The sequence below is a fragment of the Ammospiza nelsoni genome, chromosome 1 (assembly GCF_027579445.1).
Source record: "Ammospiza nelsoni isolate bAmmNel1 chromosome 1, bAmmNel1.pri, whole genome shotgun sequence".
NCBI classification, from domain to species: Eukaryota; Metazoa; Chordata; class Aves; order Passeriformes; family Passerellidae; genus Ammospiza; species Ammospiza nelsoni.
In genome coordinates this window covers 113,278,915-113,300,196 of record NC_080633.1, presented here as the reverse complement: position 1 = coordinate 113,300,196, position 21,282 = coordinate 113,278,915, and the positions used below count along the sequence as shown (strand labels likewise).

The window sequence follows — 21,282 nt, the reverse complement described above, 5'->3', positions numbered from 1 at the left end:
GAGAACACAGGCCAGGTACACTGAAGTTTGTTGATAGGTGACTTGTGGGCCATTATGGAGCCTTTTCTTACTTTGTTCTAGCACCACCATATAATTCAGCAGCACCTTAATTTATTTTCAGTCCTACAAGGGATACTTTTTTCCTCTTCTGACAAATAAATATTTTTGACTGCTGTTTTAATCATCAGTAAATATGATGGACTACAGACACAGCACTTTGCTCAGGGAGGTATATGGCAATGTATATTCACAAAAACACATAATATATTATTAGTAGAACTGATGATGCAAATATGCACATTATGGAAAAAAATTTTAATGAATATGTCAGTAATCCAGAAATATATGTAATATACATATTTCTGTGTATATCCCCCCCATATATTTTTTATGGAAGCACATTAAGAATCAGTTACTGAATGGCACTTGAGTAAGTAGTTTTATGCATTGGACCACTTTCAAAATAGTAGTTAGATTAACTTCTGTACATGTCTTGTTATTCTCTTTAACCTATCAGTCTCCATACTTAATTCTTAAGGTGGCTATTGCAGCTGCAAATCTTATTTATAAACGTTCATCACAGTATCTATGTACGTCCATACCTAACAGAAATTGCCCATGAGAGTTACATTTGTTCATTAAAACATTGATGTCTATATACTAGCTAATATTAGACAAATTTAGGACATGAGTGCTAGGATATAGTTGGGCAGGACAAGAGAAAAATGTTTTCTCCAGTAAACATTGATACACAATAGTGCAAAAATTACCTAGGATAAAATTTGGTATATAACTTCTAAGAACTGCCACAGAACCTTTTGCATATTTTTTAGAATTTTCATTTTTTAAAACCAACCAAACAAAACATTTAGCATATGGAACATGTCTAGTGAAAACTTATTTCTGGAGTAGATCCTGTATACTAAGACACCTTGTAGTTCAAGGAGTAACTAAGCAGAATCTGGGAAATGAGATTAAGGCAGAAAGGAATACAAAATATCTAAAGGGTATTCACAAAGATTAGCTAAATTCACTTTTCACAGAATATCAGCAATGAAGAAAGAGGGAAGTTCAGTGAAGGGATTCTATTTGACATCTTGTATTTCAAATAAAGCAAATAAAATCGGTTAAAGCTGGTGGGCATTTTTTTGGAAGAAGTCTCCAGTGAAGAGATTCCTTGAGGAAACTCCCTATTGATTAGAATTACATTTCTGTGCATGCCAACACAGGAAGCAGGTGGCTTTTTGACTCCAGGTTTATAACTACCACAAATGAAGGACTACATCACCAACATTATCATAATCAAACACGTGCCAGTGTTGGCTTGGGCTGTGTGTCACAGTTTGCTGTCAAACCACACATTGCTAATAAAAGATGACATTTTGCCCTGGTGCTTTGGCTCTGAAAAGTGCTGCAGAAGAATAGGGGCATAAATATACGCGTCATTACTTTTCAAGGTGCAAGGAGAAAAATTACTTTGTGGCCAAAATTTTGGTTTTTTACCTGAATTGAGAAGTAATTTTCTGAAATTTTGACATAACCAGATTTAACCAGGTAGTCTTAAAAGCTGTTCATTCTCCTTTCAAGAAAATACAACAGCTTTTTATAAAGCATCATATGAAAATACTCCAAATGACAAACTACTGTTGACTCTATGAGTTATCAGTCAGAAAATGAATATGAGAAAGCAGAGAAATATGCAGCAGAAACAGCTATGATTTATGCTAGTGCTGTTATAATCACATCACAGCACAGATTTTTTCTGAATAACTCAGTTTAATACTTTGTGTACTCATATTTATCATAGGTCTGTGCAGACACAGAGAGAATGTTTTTATCTAATTATGATGTTTGACTTGAAATACATTTAGCACAGATGACAGTTTTTAACCACTAATTTCAATTTACATAGTTAAGTATTATTTAAGGATTAAATGACAGCAAAAAAGGAAACAAGCCTAAACAGGGTTGTAAGGCTTTTGTCTGGAAATCATAAACTTAATGAGAGCCATTATCCCCTAGACACTTGTTCATGAAGACTGAGGGTGAGCTTTGGGTTTAGAAAATTTGTGAAATTTTGACTGCAATTTGTCAGGGCATGTTGGACAAAATCTATTCACTTACTTGAAATGGGAGAGGAATAAAGAATTTAAATATTGTTGCACTGCTTAAATAACTGGAACATTTGAATAACTGAATAACTGTAAAAATCATGAACACAAGAACTTGGCTTCCTTCATTTCAGTTTATTAGTAATTATGTTCTTCTAAAGACAACTCACAGTCACTTCATTAGCAATTAAGAAAGAAAACTTTAAATACCACGAGCACATAAGTATAAAACTGAAATTGCCTGAGGATTTACTGAAGATACCACTGCAACAAAATATTAGACAAGACTTCTCAGAAACTATTTTGTTTCCAAAACATGAAAATGTCATAAATAAATAAGAATTTTAAAGATTTAATAATATTTAGCAGATTTTTCCTCCAGGTACTTGTCCAAGACCTTCTGTGAATTCACTAAAATATCTTGCATCTGCAGGGTTATTTTCTGAGTTATTCTGAGAGAAATACAGAATGAACGGTTCAATCTGTTTGTGAACTCTATGAAATATGGCTTTAAGTTAATTTTTACCCAAAAAGGAGTGGTTGAATTTGGTCTAAGCAGCAGCAAAGTAACAGAGGAAAACATGTACAGGAGGAGGACCAGGACCACTAAGATGATCAGAGCATCTCTTTCATGAAGGCAGGCTGAAAGAGTTGGGGCTGTTGAACCTGGAGAAGAGAAGGCTCCAGGGAGATCTTACTCCTGCTTCTCAGTACTTAAAGGAGTTTTATATGAAAATGGAGAAAGAACTTCTACCAAGGCCTACAGTGACAGGACAAGGGTCAATGTTTTTAAAGTAGAAGAAGGTAGAGTTCAGACTGGACATAAGAAAGAAATCTTAGAGGATCAGGGTGGTGAGACAGTGAAACAGGATGCCCCAGGGAGCTGTGGATACCCTGTCACTAGAAGTGGAAAGACAATAGTTTGTACTGATTTTTCAAATACAAATTGCAAAAAATCCCAGAAATTATAAATAATTATGTGTAAATATTGTTTTCACAAATGGTATGACATTTTAAATAATGCTTTTGTCTTTAATACTGAGTATGTTAATTCACAGAACACTTGCTAGGACTTTTGTATACCCTTCATTCACAAATGCACATGTAAATACTACTAAGATAGGTATAAGTTAATTAAAAGTGTACTAATGTTTTCCCTGTCCCAAAAAATGGTTTCCATTTCTCATTGTTTTTCAATTTTTCTTTTCTTTTTTTTTGAAAACATAGTTTGCTTTATATGAACTTCATTAGGTGGAAAATAATATTTTTAGCTTAAGTGCCTATACAGGTCTAGTTTGCATTTCAGTATATATGAGATTAGCAATATTGTTGAAGAACATTGCCCGCACAGACATAACTTACACTTGTCATAATAAAGATATCTGAATAAATTTTTGGCTAAGAGCACTACAATCTTCATCTTTCCATAAACTGATGGAGACTAAGTAATGGTTTTCCTATTTGAGCACCCACTAAAACGTGTTTGACACACTCAGATTTCAGACATTTCACCTCATGGCTTGTTTGACAATTTTAATTGCAGCAATCACTTGGCAACAGATTATGTTGCTTCCTATTGTATTGCTTCTGTTCTTTTCTAATGCAATTATCATCCTTATCTCACATTGCCTAATGCCTGATTACCTAACAAAACAATGTCCTTTTTTTTTATTCATGGTGTAATGCTTTATTCCAACATACAATACAATACAGTACATATAATACAAGAAGTAATGGGGTAAAACTGAAAGGGTAAAACTGAAAGGGTACATTTAGGTTAGATACACAGAAGAAATTCTTTATTATACTTTCATATATATATAAAAAGTATTATTGGAGGGTGGGGGAAAACCATTTTTTTTTTACAGAGCTACTGCATTTTAATTCTGTTGTACTGATATTTTAGTGTAATACCTTCTAAACTGATAGTCACGTTCCATTGATGAATTATACAAGACTATTTGCTTAACAAAAAGAAACAAGGTTATGTAAGTGTTTAAATTTAAAATTCATCACTTTCTGCAAACAAACAGAATGGAGTGGGAAGAATAAAGGGTTTTGGATTAGCAGAATAATGAGGTAGGAAGGGTTGACTTCAGATAGAGCATAGGAACAAATTCTGGAGCCAAAAGGGCATTTTCAGCAGTTGGTGGTGACAATGTTGCAGCATCTCAAAGGAAAATAGGTACTAAAGATAAGTGTAACTCAGAAGAAAGGTTTCACTCAGAAGAAAGATTCTACCATTAACAGCAGTGTCAAGCAGTAGCAGTAAAGCCTGAGCACATTTTAGGACTTGCCAGCAATTAGTGCAAATGTCAGCATAGGACATATTCAGGGTCTCAGTGGTTTTACTGAGACTTGGACATGCAATAATACAATATGGAAATTGATTCCATAGTATTTCCTTGATGAAGCAAATTCTTTCATCAGTTCTACTGAGTTTTTTTTAAGGCTGACAGGAAAAGTTGATGGGTGAGACATTTGCACTATGGTTGGTTTTTCTTTTTACAGATGCCTGAAAAGCAATAGCTAAAATATAAACTAGGAACTGTGGAATAGCTGTAAAAGCACACACTCCCTCCCATGAAACAAGGGAAGAGAATGGAAGATTATTTTTAAGCTCACAGATGAGACTAAAATTAAGAAAGTTATCTTTTCTCAAAACCAAGGGCACACCAGCAAAACAAACCATCAAGCTGAATCAGTGTGGGCTTTCATGTGAAATTAAAGAATAAAGATCTGATGCTTGTTTCAGATTGGTTTCAGTATTGATTTTTTCAATAAAAAGCAAGTAACAGAATACTATTTCTCACATAATTAGAAATCAGTCTCAAATTTAAACTAAAGCATGAGAGATTTTACAATCTGTTTCTATAACAAAGAGAAGGACAATTTGAGGATTTACTACTTATCTCAAAATATTAGAAATAACAAGGAATAATAACAGTGTGATGGAAAAATTTCTTAGAACTTTACCTTTGTGGCAGCATCAAAACAAACAAAGCCCATGCTGAAGTCGATGGTAAGTCCCATAAGATGACTCTCTAAAACACAGGCATATGTCTTGCACTGTAAAAGAAAAATCAGAGAAGGTAGTTACCACAGAAGACATTTCTTAAATGTTTTACTAGGACCACTGTTTCTGAGTCTTTATTCTAATGTTTATATACCTCAAAATTATTATCAGAAATAAGTCATTTGTGTGTAAATATGTCAATTTTTTTGTATTTCAAATAAAAGGATTTTTATCAGTGATGAAGTGTCTAAGACATATAAAAACAGGCGTTGCTTCCATTAGGGAAAAAATGAAAGGTTCAGAATTGCCTCAGTGGCTTACCAATAACATTTTCTAAAAGGTAAAATTTATTATTTTCAATCTCCTTATTTTTTTTTCATACCCAACAACTTTTAAGATTAATATATTCCTTTTATCTTTTCAAGCAAAAAAAAAAAAGCTTATATAAAGCATCTCTTTAGTAGACTGTTTCTTGTGGATTTCTGTTGTCCTAAATCTCAGGGAGAAAGCTAGTATTTCGTACCATTTAGCAGCTAAATGGAATTATCTGAATTTTTTTTTTTTTTTTTTTTGTTTCAGATAGTGGATCAATATATCAATATATCTCAAAGGTTTCTATGAGAAACCTTGGAATTTTGTAAGACTTTAGCATTCTACTGTTTTTAAATACATATTTCTATTTATTGCCATAACATCACACTTGAATACACACTGTGAGACAATTATAAGTGTAATTTTTAGCATCAAGCTGTGCTTGAAGGCTGACTGCAGGTACAAAATGACAGACTTGTCTTTTGCATCACAAAATACATTAAAAAAATCAAAACATTTCTAAATCAGATTCAAGTTCTTTAAATAAATTATTCTTTTTTTAAAGGCATTTTGCCCTCCAGATTAAATGAAATACAGCTATACTCTTCAAATACTGCTGTAGCTGCTAAAATTATGAAATGAGAACAAAGACTTCCACGACCCATAATGTGTCAGCAAAATCAAAATATAAATTGCAAATGTGGGAACAATGTGGGTTACAAATTGTAAGTACTACAAAAGAACCCATGATTATTTTTGGCATTTTGATTATAAAGATAAATCAGATGCCTTTACGTATATATTCTTTTTGTAAGAGGGTGATGTTTGGATACTTAATGGTCTTCCATAGAACACAAGAGGCTGGAAGTTGCATTAACAGGTTCTAAATAGAAAATGCAATGAAGGCAAATTGAAAACTTCATACTTAGTGTTTATATTAACAAATAAAAGTGGCCTTTTATTTTTTTCCCTTTGCTCAGCTACACCATGAGACTGTTATGAATGTGTAAAATTTGATTGCAAATTGATGCTGAAAAAGAAGACGATATTGCCTTTGGTATTATCTCATTAATAGAAGAAAAAAATGTAAAGTAATATATTTCACAGTTACTTATAGTTAATTAAGTCACATATGCAAAACTTTTCAAGCTTTGCGTGCAAAGCAAAAAATGTACGGTTTTGTGGAATTATCTTGCAAACATCCTACAAGATGCAAATTGCATTTTTGTTTGCAAACGTTGAAGATCTGGAACAGACTTAGAGCCTTTACTGTAAATTAAATGTGGCATGGAAAATGTGCATCAGATTTGAAATACATATTGTCATCTGAAGTTCTCTAACCTCCCACCCCAACAGCAGAGGCCAACCCACAGTGTGCACTGACTGCAGCACCATGCTGAGCTGGCACAGCTCCCTCTGCTTTTTAGCCCAGAACTTGGACTGGCTAATTAGCCTCACTGGGAACTTAAGATTCATGAGAAACAGGACACACCAGCCTTGGTTCAAGGCTGCACTGAAAAAGCAACCTACTTCCAAGACTGAAGGGTATTTCTACAAAATGCAGTGCTCAGTTTGTGGAGAAATGTCATCTAGTTAAGCTCAGTGTAGTTCTTTACAGGAAGAAACTGCAGATCACCAGTAGAGCTGATTATTTAATTATTCTTTACTTATATAAAAGACCATTCTTTTATAAATCAGACTATGATTTTCAAAACAATTTAGATAAGAAAAAATGTGAAAATGATAAAAAGATCTCTGGAAAGTGAGAATTTAGTTTCCCTGGGGAAGAATGTCCCTTGGTTTTTGCAGGTGTTGTATCCATTTGCACATGATTCTGGTGACAGGTCAGAGCAGGGATGTGAACTTTCAGACACTAGTTAACTCTACTAAGACTTTTCTCATCTTTATTTTCTTTAAGATGCCTTTTAATTCAGATATTTGGAGAAAACAGAAAGGCAAAAATTGTTATCAAGGTACAAGATAATTTAACATTTCTTATAAATTTAACATTTTAAAACTTTAAAAGTGGCTATGAATAATATATACTGTGGGCATTTGGTTTGGTTGCTGATTTCTCACAAGAACTCATGAAAACCTCATCAGAACTGAAGCATCCCCTTCCCAAAAGGAAGAACACACTTCAGCAGTCATTTGCTGCTCTTCCTCAGAATACAGAACGTTAACTTTGGTTTATTAATAATTCAATGGGTCAGGCAGAGGCTGAAGGAGACAGCTTGAAGTTGTTCCTTAGAAACTATTCCCTCAACATGCACCGTTTAAATTATGGAAAGAACAATATATTGTGAACTTCATGTAAGCCCTCTCTGAAGCTGAAACAAAGTGAACTATAAATCTAAGACTTAATTCAGACTTCTAAACTCAGATTCAACTTCAATGAAAACATATGTTAAAGTACTGCAACTTAAAACAGTTTACATAATAATCCTTACATTAGAGAACAAACAACTACAATACAAGCAAGGACAGCAAGAAAAAAATTCATGAGGCAAGAGGTGAAAATATTAGCTTAAAGTAGCAGGAACATAAAGGGAATGTGACAGGCAGATATATAATTGCACATTATTAGGCAAGTTATAGTAGTCACAGATTCTTTGTGCAATAATGCAGTGAGAGAGTAAGGAAAAAGGATTTTCATTTCAAGTATTTTGTTTTTTAATAGGAAATTATGAAAATGGATTACTATCACTTACTACATTACAAAACTAATTAAAGACTGAGTGTAACACATCAAAATGACACCACTGTATCATTGTACCATGTATTGCTAAATTATTATCAATTTGACTATGCCTCTTCTAATATATTTATTTTCTAAGAAAAACCAACTGTTTAATTTTTAGTTTAGATATACCTCTGGCAGAAGCTATGAATTAAGTTGAAACAGAACTCATTATATATTTATAGTAATGCATTTAAAAATATTTGAATTTGTTATATATTCTTTGGAGTTATATATTCTTTAGATTAGAATTGGCCCCCTGATTAACCTCTTCTGGAGGTTATAGCCAATGAATAAGAGTTACTTGCTGCATGATTATGGAGTAGCACACAACGCAGTTGAATATTTTTAAATGGTAGGTTTAAACTGAAATTATATTTTCAAAGCTATACTATTTTATTGTAAGACAAACTACTGGATTAGCATTCACTTTAAATATGAATATTTAGACCAACACAATTGCATAAATCAAAATTTTAGTAAAAATGTACCATTGATAGCTTAATTTTGAACCTCTCACTTTTTTTCTTCTCACAGAGCAATGAAAGACCTTGTTAGAAACAAAGTATACGACCAGATTTTTTCTGCATCTGCAGGTTGGTAGCTGAAAGCAGTAATGGATTGCTAAAAGAAAAATGAGGAGGCCAAAGCCATTTATGTTTAAAATATTCCATATTTTTTTCCAAATCATGATATAGAAAATAAAGAAAAAAATGTGAAATAATGAGTGTGAGTTCCACAATAATATTCTATCATGAGAAGCCTGTTTTTCCACTTTCACAGATCTGCTATAATCAACCAATCAATCAATCAGGAAATCATTAGTTTGAGTTCTTAATTGCTACACTGAACATGAGGAGAGAGGAAAAAAAACGTAAAAATATTAAGATGAATCTGAGATTAAGATTATAAAGGAAACTATTTTGGCGAAGCCTGAAGGCAATTTTGAATAAATGCAATTCTAAAATTAAAAAGAAAAAGCTAAACCAGGAATGCTACAGTACAAATTTTTGTTCTGAAAGTAGAACAAATATGAGGTGGCTTCTGAGATAAAATTAATTCAGGAAAAATGTCATATATTCTTTTACTGATGGCACAGCAGAGCTACTATAAACTATGTTGCAGTGAATTATATAAGTCAACAACTCTCAAATATTTAGTGGTAGAGGAAAACATTATCGCAAGTTTTACGCAGAAAAACTAGTCTTAGATTTTCCAGCATGCAAGTACAGCTTAAAAGATAAGAATAGTTTTTTATAAAAGGTAACAGCATGTATGAATTTAAAAGAAAAAAGCCAAGCCTCCCCTGACTCCTCTTGCAACAAAAGTAACTGTGTGTTAAAACTGACAGGGGAGTAGTTTTTGCATATTGGATCTTCACGAGTATGTACCAGTTCAGTGTATCTGCATGCAGTGGTTTGCAGGTCAGAAAAGGGCTAATATGTAACTAACTAACAGTTTTTCTGAATAAAAACACACCACTGCTTGCATTCCCAGGAGGACACAGAAGATGTGTGAGCCAATAGTTGCACAGGCTAATATGCTAATATGGCTCAGGCAGGTGTGTATCACTGCTGCCAACAGCAACTAAAGCTGTTCTAACCACATGCATATTTCATTATTAGAAAATCAATATTACAATTGGGATTAGGTGAATTACAACTGTGGTGGGTGGCTTTTTTCTCCTTTTTTATGTCAAAAAGTCATGACTTTTTGGTCATGTGAGAAGTTATCTTTAAACACGCTGATATGTAATTTTGCTATAAAAAGTCACTAGTAATCTGTATTTGAATGTTGTCCATCACTGCGCTGACACTGAACAATAGAGCAAATACACAAGGAACAGGAAATGGGTGAAGAAAGAATAAAGCATCTGAGGTACAACTTGTTCTTACTTGTACCTAGCAAGTACTTCACTCAGTATATTCTCATTCCTGCTATTACAAGGACTACTTAATTCCTGCAAAGTTCTCTTGTGATATTCAGTAACAAATAGGGTAGTATGCAAGCCAGTAAGAATATCTAAACACCTGCATTTTTTCCCTGATCCATAGATTGTTTTTCTGTCCGTGAACTTCAGTTAACAAATATGTATCATGTTGTCATAGTAACTCAAAGACTGTATTTCAGGTGACCTCCTCTGAAGGCTAGCTTGCAACATGTTCAGGAACAGCAAAAGCAATTACTTACATAAAACAGTAATAACTTGAGAGCTGCAGGAGGTCGTAAAATTTCTTAATTTACATCATTATTTCATATGGGCCTAATTTTTTAATGTACCAAAAGATGATCAACAAGGCAGTTGTTCTCACCTGTATCCGTTCAACTTCTAAAAAAGTTGCTGTTTGGAAGGCTTTTTCCCATAGTGTTAGGTCAGACTCTAGTTCCACAGAGAAGTAAAGATCTTCTCCAGATTCAGACTGGACACTGAAGCAATGTTTCCGACGGTCCAGTAGATCACTGTCCTGATGAAAACCTGAAGTTATATAATCTGGCATACATCAATTAATATTTTTAATTGCAAACATTTATGCGTCAAACCCAGCATTTTTAAAGGCATTTTAAATGACAGGAATAACCATAGTCACTGATGAACTGAAAATCAGGGGTTTGGTCTAAACATTGACACTTCAATGAATTTTAAAAATGATGCCTACATTCAGAATGGTACAGAACAGCATATCTCCAGCAGTAACTTCAAATATTTTAACAAATCACTTCTTAAAAATGTTATCAGCTATATTCTTTAGATTAGATACATTCTATGAAAGTTTTCCACTTTCTATTCACATGAGGAACACAAATATCAGCTTTTCTGACCTATTTGACTTATACACTCTACTCTGGAATGTTGGTCAAAAGAATATATTTATTTTAAGAAGTCCATATGTTCTATTTTCTTTATAGAGGCTGGAGAAAACAAATTCATATTTCTGCAGGCTTACAAAATTAGTCTTTAAATGGATGCTGCAGGTAGAGACTATAGTGGCTGCCCATGGTTAGGTTGCTGGCTTTGGTCCTGGAGGAGAACATTACTTTTGGCTTTACTTTCAACATAACATCACATAATGGACATTGGGTTATAAATATTTATTAGTTAATGATTGCTAGTATTTGCAATCGGTACTATACCAAAGAATAAGCAAGTTAATCAGAAAATCCATTCATTAAATTGTTTTAAAATATTTTTAAACTTTATTTATTTAATAAAAAGGATGCCTTATGCTAAAATTCTCGCATGTAATTTGTTCTTGTGAAAAACAGGTTTGCAGAAACAGCTTTAATTAACTTAGTCCCTGCTACATCAAAGAAGTTGCCACAAGTCACAAGCTCACCAGCTGTCAATGCCAATACATCTGGAGATTTGGGTATAAGTAGCCTGCATGCAATTTTCACAAAGTTACCCCATAGCAAAGGGCAGATTTAAGTTGAGCAAAGGAGACTCATGGGACAGTATTGCCTTCTGGTTATACACAACTTGAATAGACCAAGGGGAGCACAACCAGCTGATACAAGCTGGAAGAGCAGCTTATATTGTTCATGTCAGCTCTCCCTGGGGCAGAGAACCAGCAACCAAAAGCTGATTGAGAACAAAATATATAAAACAGGGACCTGTCTGAAACTATCACTCTCAGGTATACAAGTAGGCAAGGGGAGAGCAAGCACCGCTTTCCCCTTTCCATTAATTCAGTAGGAAAGTGACCAACCTGTTCAAGAAAGCCAGTACAGCATGCATTCATGAGTGCTTCTAGCTGAAGCGTCATTTACAATTTCTAGAAGAATCAGCTATGGAGGCATCGTATCCACTCTTTTCAATCACCATGAAAAAACAAGTCACTATGATTTTAAAATGACCAGTCACTGGTGAAAAATCTCCCTCCTTACTTCCATCAAGTGCTAAGCTTAGTAGCTGTACAATATTTAGTCATGCATGAAAAAATCAGCATGAACATGTTTGATCTTAAAAGACAGCATTTAAAAAAAAAATAAAAAATCTTGTTCCATATTTTTCTTCCAAATATTTACAAAGATGTGTAGTTGAACCAGTTAGGTGTAGCTAAATAATAGTCTGTGTCCTATCAGAAACACCTTCTGTATTTTTTTAGTACCTCTTTCCCCCTTTTTTTTTCCTTTTTATTCAGGCCCTTCTACTAAAACTGAAGCGTTAATTCTGTTCACAGTATGTCCTGACCAGCATTCAAAATAGAGGATATAATATCCAGGTTGTTGCTAATGACATCTATGCTCCATTGCACACACAGAGCAGCAGCACTGTGACAAATGTTTAACCTTGTGGGTATGCGTAGCAACAAAACACAGCATCACAGAGTGGCCTGGGCTTGAAGGAACCTTAAAGATCACCCAGCTCCAACCCTTTGCGGCCATGGGCAGCGAGACCTTTCACTTGTCCAGGTTACTCAGAACTCATTCAGTCTGGCCTTGAGCACTTCTAGGGATAGGACATCCATAACCTCTCTGGGCAACTTGCTCCAGTGCCTCACTACCACCACAATAAAGAATTTCTTCCTAACAGCTAATCTAAGCCTATTCTCTGTCATGAGTACTGTCTCCTACATTCTGCCTTGTTTTGTCACTACATGCTCTTGAAAAGAGCCCCTCTTCATCGTTCTTATAGAATCCCCTTAGATACTGAAAGGCCTCAATAAGTTCACCCTGAAGCCTTCTCTCTTCCAGGCTGAACAATCTCAATTCTGTATGAGCAAAAGCACTGGAAAACCCTCACTCCTCCAGGGCAGAAAAGCTACTTCTTTTAGAAGTAGCACTTCTTGTCTAACAAATCTTAAAGGGGATCTTGAACTCCCTGTGCTTCCAGAGCGAAACCTGATTGAATGGGCCTATTAGCCCAAAACCCACAGGGCCTCTTCAGCATGGAGTTCGGCAAGACCCATATGTAAGGTACATGTATTTCCTGGGGAAGGTTTTAGTTCTTCATAGCTACAACCACAGAAGAAACTAAAAATATTTTGAACGCATCTTTACCTATTTATGTCTACTACAGTTAGTAAAGAATAAGTAATTATTAGTGATGAAGCTTAAAGCTTTTCTGAAACACGACTGTGGGGGATCACACTAATCATTGACTTTAATATAACCCCTGTTTTCAAATGGGACAGAGCTTAGTGCATAGCTGAGTTTCAGAATGCATATCTTTATTTAGCTGGGCACAGCTAAGGTTTGATGCTTTTAAATTATACTCTTAGACTCTTCCAGTCTTACGTGCTTTTTTTATCTCCTATTGAGAAGAATATGCTGTCTAGGAAAAAGAGTAGAGTTAGTGCATAGACTGTGAAAAACAAAATGTTAGAAGCGTCATTGAGATTGATCTCTGTTAAAAAACACTTGAAAACTGCAAAAATCTCTGGAGGCTTTGAAGTGATTAAATAAAAACCTATGTATTTCATTATGAACATTGCCAGTAAGAATTGTACTAGATTTTACTAAGCATTACATCAAACCCAGATGATGAATAGAAAGCTAAGTGGGATCTACAATAATTATCCAAGTTTTTGTTACTTAGGTATGAAATTAAGAGCATGCTTTGATTTAGGAAAAACCTAATCAGTACTAGGAAGTATTTCCCCTCAGTATTTTGCATACAAAAAGTTCAGAATATTTCATCAACTACATTATACTGTGACAAACAAAACACATAATGGACTCATTTATTATTGGAATTTCCATTCTGTGAAGTTCCTCTTCAGAATGAAAACAAAATACATTTCCCCAGAAATAATAATTTAACCTCATAATAATTTTAATTTGTGATTAGGATTAGCTCTAATGTATATACTTGTGATTTTGTTATCATCATCTATGATTAGGTCCATGATAAGAGAACTGTAAGCCAAATACATTTAAATTACGTATTTTAGTTTTTCTAAAATTGCTAACATACATATGAAGTATTCCTTTCCTAACTAGTGGTATTCCATTCTAATAAAAAAAGTTATGTGTAAGGTTCCTATTAGTACTGCTTCTGAAACTTTTTCTGCTTTTTCTGCAAGATATTTCTTTAGTTTTGCATTTCTCCTCAAGCATTAAAAATCTGCATTCTAGGTTTATAGAATGTAATAATTTGTGCAATAGATAACTGGACAAATCAATATGTAGGCAAAGCTAAAAGATAGCTATCCAAATGTCTTTATAAAGACAGGAATTTAAAGCACTTTTTTTTTTTTTTTAAGGAATCCATCTGGAAAAGTCCAAAAGTCTGCAAATTAAAAAACAAAACAAATCAAAACAAACCAAAACAAAAACAAAAAATAAAACCAAACCAAAACAAAACAAAAAAACCAAAAAACAAAACAAAAAAAACCCCAAAACTTGTCAAGAGTATCCAAACCAGGTCTGGATGAAACAGGAATCTTCATTAATTAACTTTTACCAAACCACTACTTCAATTAAAATATAAATGTCAGTCTACCCATTTAAGAATCTGCTATTATTATATTCATTTCATCAATGATGGACACAAGCCAATTTCATGTTGAGTTTTTAAGAACTCTTTCATACCTATAATGATTAGTTGTACCATTTGTCCTGGATGTTCTCGTTGTGAATTAATAAAACTCTCTGAAGAGAAGCACACACAAAACTTTTAGCAGTGTGCTAATTCTCACTGGAGGGAATGTAGTCCTGCTGAAGGATGGGCTGTGACGAAAGACATTGGCTCACACCCAGCTTCAGGGTAATCCAGCATCTCTGCTGACAGGACAGTATGACTCCTGCTTGCCTAATTAATAATGATATCCATGTTAAGTGAGAGTAATAAATTTGTCCATGGGAACTAAGCATGGCTCATTAAGCAGGTCCTTCCAAATTAAGGCAGAATGCCCCTTTATCACTAAATAGTGACTTTGCCTTTGCTTCTGCAGGGGTAATCTCTTCTCTTTTGAAAGACTGCTCTTTCCAGAAGCAGCACCACTTCTTTTTGATTACTTGTGTCGTTTCATTTTAAGTATGTTGAGCGCATTAAATACTCATATTTTGGATATTATTTAAACCTGCTAAGATGCAGGAGGCCCTCACCTCTTGTGATAGTCAGTGAGAGTTGAGTTCTTCTATTCTACAAAGCCCTCTGCAACAGAAACAAACATTTGGCACTTTCATGCTCATGGCGTGATTTTTACTCAGGAGATGCTCAAGAATTTTCTGGAAGTCTGATTTACCTATAAAGTTACATGTAATATAGAGAGTGGCACATACATTTTTGCCATGGAACTGTAAATGTTGGTGACACCAGTGAGCAGTTTTTGACATGAACAACAATTCATGTAAGATGGTCAAAACCATACTACATGTAGTAGTAGTTTTTGACCATACTACTTGCAAGACTTTCAAGAAAATTATATTTCAGATGTTAAAAAGAGGTAAGAATTCAGGTATTCAGAAATGAGGTATGAATTCTCTCATATTAATTATAACAGTTCTTCAAAACACATAAATGAGAAAATGTTTTCTTTGTTAACTAGTTCAGACAATTCTACCAAAAGAAATCGGTCCTATCATAATCAAGATTCAAACCTATCACCTAAATTCTCTGAAGATAAAAAGCATTTTTTTCACACAATCTCTCCAAAGCAACTGTAGAAATGAAACACATCATGCCTTTACACTTTCTGGCATCAGTGCCCTGAGAGTTTTACTGCTTGTGTCTCCTTTTACGTATCAGTTCTGGCTACATAAACACACATCCCTCTTTCTGAGGCCATATAATGATCTACTTCTTCAGCTGGAATTTTCGGAACACTTTGCTTGAACATCACCATTAGTTGCTATGGTGATGGTTCTAATAGCATTTACAGGCAGCAGGGAACAGATTCATTCCACAGTGAAAAAAAAGATACAGCTTCTCCAACATATCCTCATTACTCAAGTAATAAATAAATAATATCCATGAAGGTGTACGTTTGTACATAGCTCATCTTATTTGGACCCTTCTGAATTTAATTCTTAAGAAATGTAAAAAAAATGTTGATATTGAAGATATCTATGCATACACATATTTAGGCAAACACAGAACTGCAGAACTAAAACTGGACAGAAAATATTTTGATGTTCAGATTTGACAAAAAGTAAGTTTACTCATGGGGGACACTGTTTATAATTGCAGGAGAAATTTTACTTTCAATTAAATTTCCATTAGAAAGCTCTGTCTGATGGCTGGAGAGGAATAGAAAGGTTCCTTCCTTGTATTCCATTAGGTTCAGCATTAAGCTTGAATCACTTTCCTATTGTGTCTGAAAAGGAAAATTAATTTCCTATTTTGCCTGATTAAAAGACAGTCTTGAAGACCCACATTTGAATCACAGCAAGAGTCTGAAAAGAGGTTTCTTCTGAGTCAGTGCCATAATTGTGTCTATTACTTAATGAACTCTACTGAGAAACTTGTTTATTTTTTTGCCATATGAGGAAAATTTTCAAAATGTTCATAAAATCAACTAATCTTTTGAGGAAATAAATTATTCTAATACTTTCTGGAGAGGCATTAGTGGTTATTTTCTGTCACAGAGAAATCAGAGATGAGTATAATTACAAACAGGTACTAAAAAATGTGCTGATCATCTGTTTAGAGAGTTATTAAGGTTTTTACCTCTCCAAATATTGAGATATTATTTGCTGGAAATTAAATTCAAGAACAGATCCCATGAGAATAAATATAATGATAATGGATAGCAATGTAAAAGAGTGATCCTATCTTTTCATTCTGATCCTTTTTAAAATAGTTTCTCAAATTTAAATATTTGCAGCTGATTTTTTTTCCCCCATGTTAGTTGTGTGTCTGAGGATAGTGCTGTATTTTATACTATAGTTAAAACAGCTAAATCAGTTCTGTAAAATAAATTAGAAAAAGGAATTAAATTGGATTATCCCAGTTAAAAAGAAAGAAATAAACAGAGAAGCATTAGCCCCCAAATCTGCTTTTAGGGCTGCTCTGGGACTTCCATTCTTCAGACTAGCAATGGCTGATTTAAGGACAGGGACACTTTTGCTGTCCTTGGGAAGAAAAGTTAAGATCTACCAAAAAAAAAATTAGTTTCTGGGCAAAATTCGACCATATTTTGATATTTTAAAGATATCATTCTGAAGATGCTGCATTTTCATGGTGTATAGGAAGAGAACCTTCCTTATATTTCCAGCTGTTGGGAGTTGTCATCCTACTGGCCAAAGAGAAAAACCACCTGGCTCAACAGCAGAAGTGGGCAAAGACATTACATGAAAGAAAAGTGCTTTTCATTCTCATTTTTGTCAGTTTTTGTGTTTGGGTTTTTCCCCCCAACTTTAGATGTACTTGTTTTAAAGGCAGGCAAAGATCTCTTAAAGGTCTTCCTTATGAAAGGCACAAACACTGGAAGGGGAAGAATTAAACTAGATTTAACAGAAGTTTGGAAAATTACCCACCAAACTGATTATTTGTTATATTAAAAGAATTACCTACTTGACTGCATACTCTTTCTTATTTAGCTTCCTTTCTTATTTGCACAAAATTCCTTATTCGAATACCTTGTCAATACATTATATCAAGGAGAGAGTACATTAGAATAGCATAGTGAAAAGCATTTGTGTTGAATATCACTATGTCAGAAATTTTGTATAAGCAAATGTGTAAAATAAATTATTTTACATGTACTTGCTCATAGTGCTAAGAAAAAAAATTAAAAGGACTGTGATAAAAAGGCTCCTATCATAAAACAACAAGATAAAGGTTTTTAAAGAAATTAATATTTCTGGTTTCACTGCTGGCTCTGGCTGTTGAGAGTAATCAACATTTAGGCCTCCACTGAGAAGAGAATGCACCAAATGAAGTTTTGAATAGTTGCCCCTGAGACAGGAACACTTTATTTCATATGTGGATTGGGACACAATTTTGGTCAAAAATAAAAAATTATCACTGCTGCATTAATGCCTAGAGTCACAAATTCTTTGTGCAATAATACTGCAGCATCTCAAGCAAAATTAAAGTATTGCAATAGCCAGAAATAAAGATAAGAAAAAACTAAAATAATTAAAATCCCTGACCCTAAAAGAAGAGAAAATTGATAAATAAGAGAAAAAATGTTTCACAAAAATCCACTAAAATTGATGAGTTAGAGTATATTAGCTCATACAATACTGAATCACTCCAATCTTTAGAAATGGTCTGATTAGATTAAGTCAATGGAGGGAAACTTCTCAAGCTGCAGATAAATCTCAAGTATCTTGGATTTAAGACACATACGTGTCTTTCCCAAATATCCTTACACAGTATTTATATTTCGCACCTCATTTCTGCTCTTTCTCAACATTCCCTTTGCCTTATGCTAAAAGTTAATTTGGCTTTGCTTTTCAAGGATGCTGCAACAGCACTGTCAGTCTCATAACTAGACAGGCAACAAAAAGCAATTTCTGAAACAGAGAGGTTGCAGAAGTAATTTAAAAGTTTATTTTCTGTATCTGTTTATTCTTTTTGCTTTTCTCTGTGTGTTTATCTTGTTATTTCTTCTAGGATGAAGGATCAGACTCTTAGATTGGCAGCCCCAGCACAACGCAAGTCATTTATTTTTCACCCAAAAGGTGACAGTTTATATTAATATTACATAAGAAATGTCAGAAAAAGGCAGAGAGGGGAGGAATTAATAAAAAATGAGAAATCTCTCTAAAGTTAAGGGGAAACATGAAAAGCCTTATTTAATAAGTTTACATTTCAAATATTGTTTGTCCTTTCTCTCTGAACCAAACAAAAAATGAATAAGTCTTTGTACAGTGGTAGTTGTCATGCACGTAATAACACTGCCTCTCTGTTTTCAGAAAAGTCTCTTACAAGGTTGCTGTAGAGTTACAGCGACATCAACACCTTTTACACATAGGGCCCAGTAAATTTATCCAGATTAACATGGATTAGGGCTTGTGTAACTATGTAGATGATGAGGAGAAATGAACTGAAATCACACACAGAATCACAGAAGTTGTGTATGATCTCACCCGGGGTGCAGAAATCTAGTGCCTATCTCTGTGCATGATAGGAGCAGCAACACACTAGACTACACTTAAAAGGATCCAGTGGTGGAAATTCAGTGGCCTTGTCAGGAGCTCTATTTCAATACAGAAATTTTTCTTTATGGCCTAACTGAAGCCAATTTAGTGTTAACCTTCATGCCAGTGGACATGGAGATATTTCTGACTATTACTATCCTCTTTTATGGGGAAACATTATATAGTCTTAAATATATGATTGAAGGCAAACCAAAGAATGAAAATTACTTCAATTGTTTTCAAATTAAATACTCAACAGTTAGTATTCTTTCCAAGAACCTGGCTAAACCTCAGCCGAAAATCTAATATTCCTTGGATGCAGCATTAACTTATTCATAAAAGGCATGCATTACTTCTGCCTCTTTAGTGTTGCCAGTCTTTTAGTGGAATCACATCAGGATGCAAGGCTCACCATTGAGCAAACCATGTGATTGACAGACCTCAAAACATGTTCTCTACCTGCATGTCTATTGGGGTTATTTTTAAAACTTACCTGAATACAATAACATTGTCAGTAGTTTCCCATCATTTTTATATTATCCTTTTCCCATACTTGGCTTACAGGAAATGGACAGCATAATTAATTTAAGTAGGAAAAATTAACATAACTACTTTTGAGGATTTTACACATACTAACAGCTAAAATAAGGAAGGAATCACAAGTCTTCTGAGACACCAAGTTGGTCCTGATTAATATAGCAAGAAAATTATAGCTGCACTGATGTGAATGGTACTAAGTGTAAACACCAATGATTCACTACCCTGACATGTTGCCAGCACAGACTGCCTTCCACAGTTATCCTCACATTTCATTTCAGAGTTGATCTGACACATGAATATGTTTCCTGTTTTATGCTGAATAAAGCATGATCTAACTGTGAATCTCCAAATATTTTTGCATGCCACTGAAGATAGGAGACAGGTGACTAAACTATAGAAAGCATTTTCTCACAATTACAAGGAGATATTTGGATGAGCTGAAGAACATAAATAACTGAAGCAAAAAGGACAGAAAAGTGCAATTTCTTATATTATTCTTCATAATTTACCTGAAACATACAACAAAACTTTTTCTACCCCCATATGGAAAATATGTTTAAATATTTAAATTATTTACAAAGTTATCTAGGGTAGTTAAATCTTGTTAAATTATACACACTTACACATGTACACACTGTCAAAATGCACATGTTAAAACTGTATCAAGTGGTACCAAAAAGACATATATAGTTAAATCAGATTTGAAATACTTAGCACGATAAGGGCCCCTGCCTTTCTGAATTTAATGATGGAATTACCTGCTTTTCTGGAGCATTGAATATTGTTCAATTGCAACATTAAAATTAGCTGGCTGTTAATGGGACTTTACTCTTCAAAATAAAGGATAAGGTGAAACAAGCTTCTGGGAGAATAAATTAGAAATATTTATTGATAGCAAATTCTACCAGTAGTTCTATTAAAAATTTCACAGAGATACATTTCAATGTCAAAAGTGGTATCATTAAATTATCTTTTCTGACAAACTTCTTAACACAGACCACAGATTTTCATCCACATTAGCACTAGTCTGAATAAATTTGTGATTAAAAAACCAAAAAGTGGTTTAAATGCTATCAACTTGCAATGGTTCAAGTGGTGTGGTACTGGTTCAAGTGGTTTAAATGGTATCAACTTCTTTCACTGACTAATCAGCACAGCTTTTACAGTTCTTACTTTCTTTGCCATTTTAACTTGCCTGACTTTGATGTCCACTCACTTTCTTTTTACCTGCTTATTTTTAGTGTTAAAGAGTTCTTCAGTGCCTTTTTTTCTCTCTGCTTCCACCCCTTAATAAACTGATCTATTGAATTTTTAATAAATAATTTCAAATGCTTACCAATTTATGCATTTACCCCCTCAGGTCTTAAGTTATTTGCATCTCCATAAATGCTCCTTTTACATCAAACATAGCTACTACTGTTTGCCATTATTTCACAATTAATAATTTAAACCAATTAAATTGAAATGTGATTTTCGTACTCAGCCAGCTTTACCTAGGTTTCATGTCAAAAATTATTACTTCATCAGCA

The 21,282-nt window shown here is 33.9% G+C and overlaps 1 protein-coding gene across 2 annotated transcripts in view; it reads right to left on the bottom strand.

Annotated features, from left to right (window-relative positions):
- Positions 1-21,282, bottom strand: part of SNTG1 (syntrophin gamma 1) — a 326,664-nt gene that overhangs the window by 25,693 nt on the left and 279,689 nt on the right. For both annotated transcript variants that reach the window (XM_059481150.1, XM_059481159.1), the window contains 2 exons: positions 10,492-10,644; positions 5,088-5,180 (listed from right to left, as the gene is read on the bottom strand). In XM_059481150.1, coding sequence (XP_059337133.1) covers positions 5,088-5,180; positions 10,492-10,644 — 246 coding nt within the window. The remainder of the gene's footprint in view (positions 1-5,087; positions 5,181-10,491; positions 10,645-21,282) is intronic.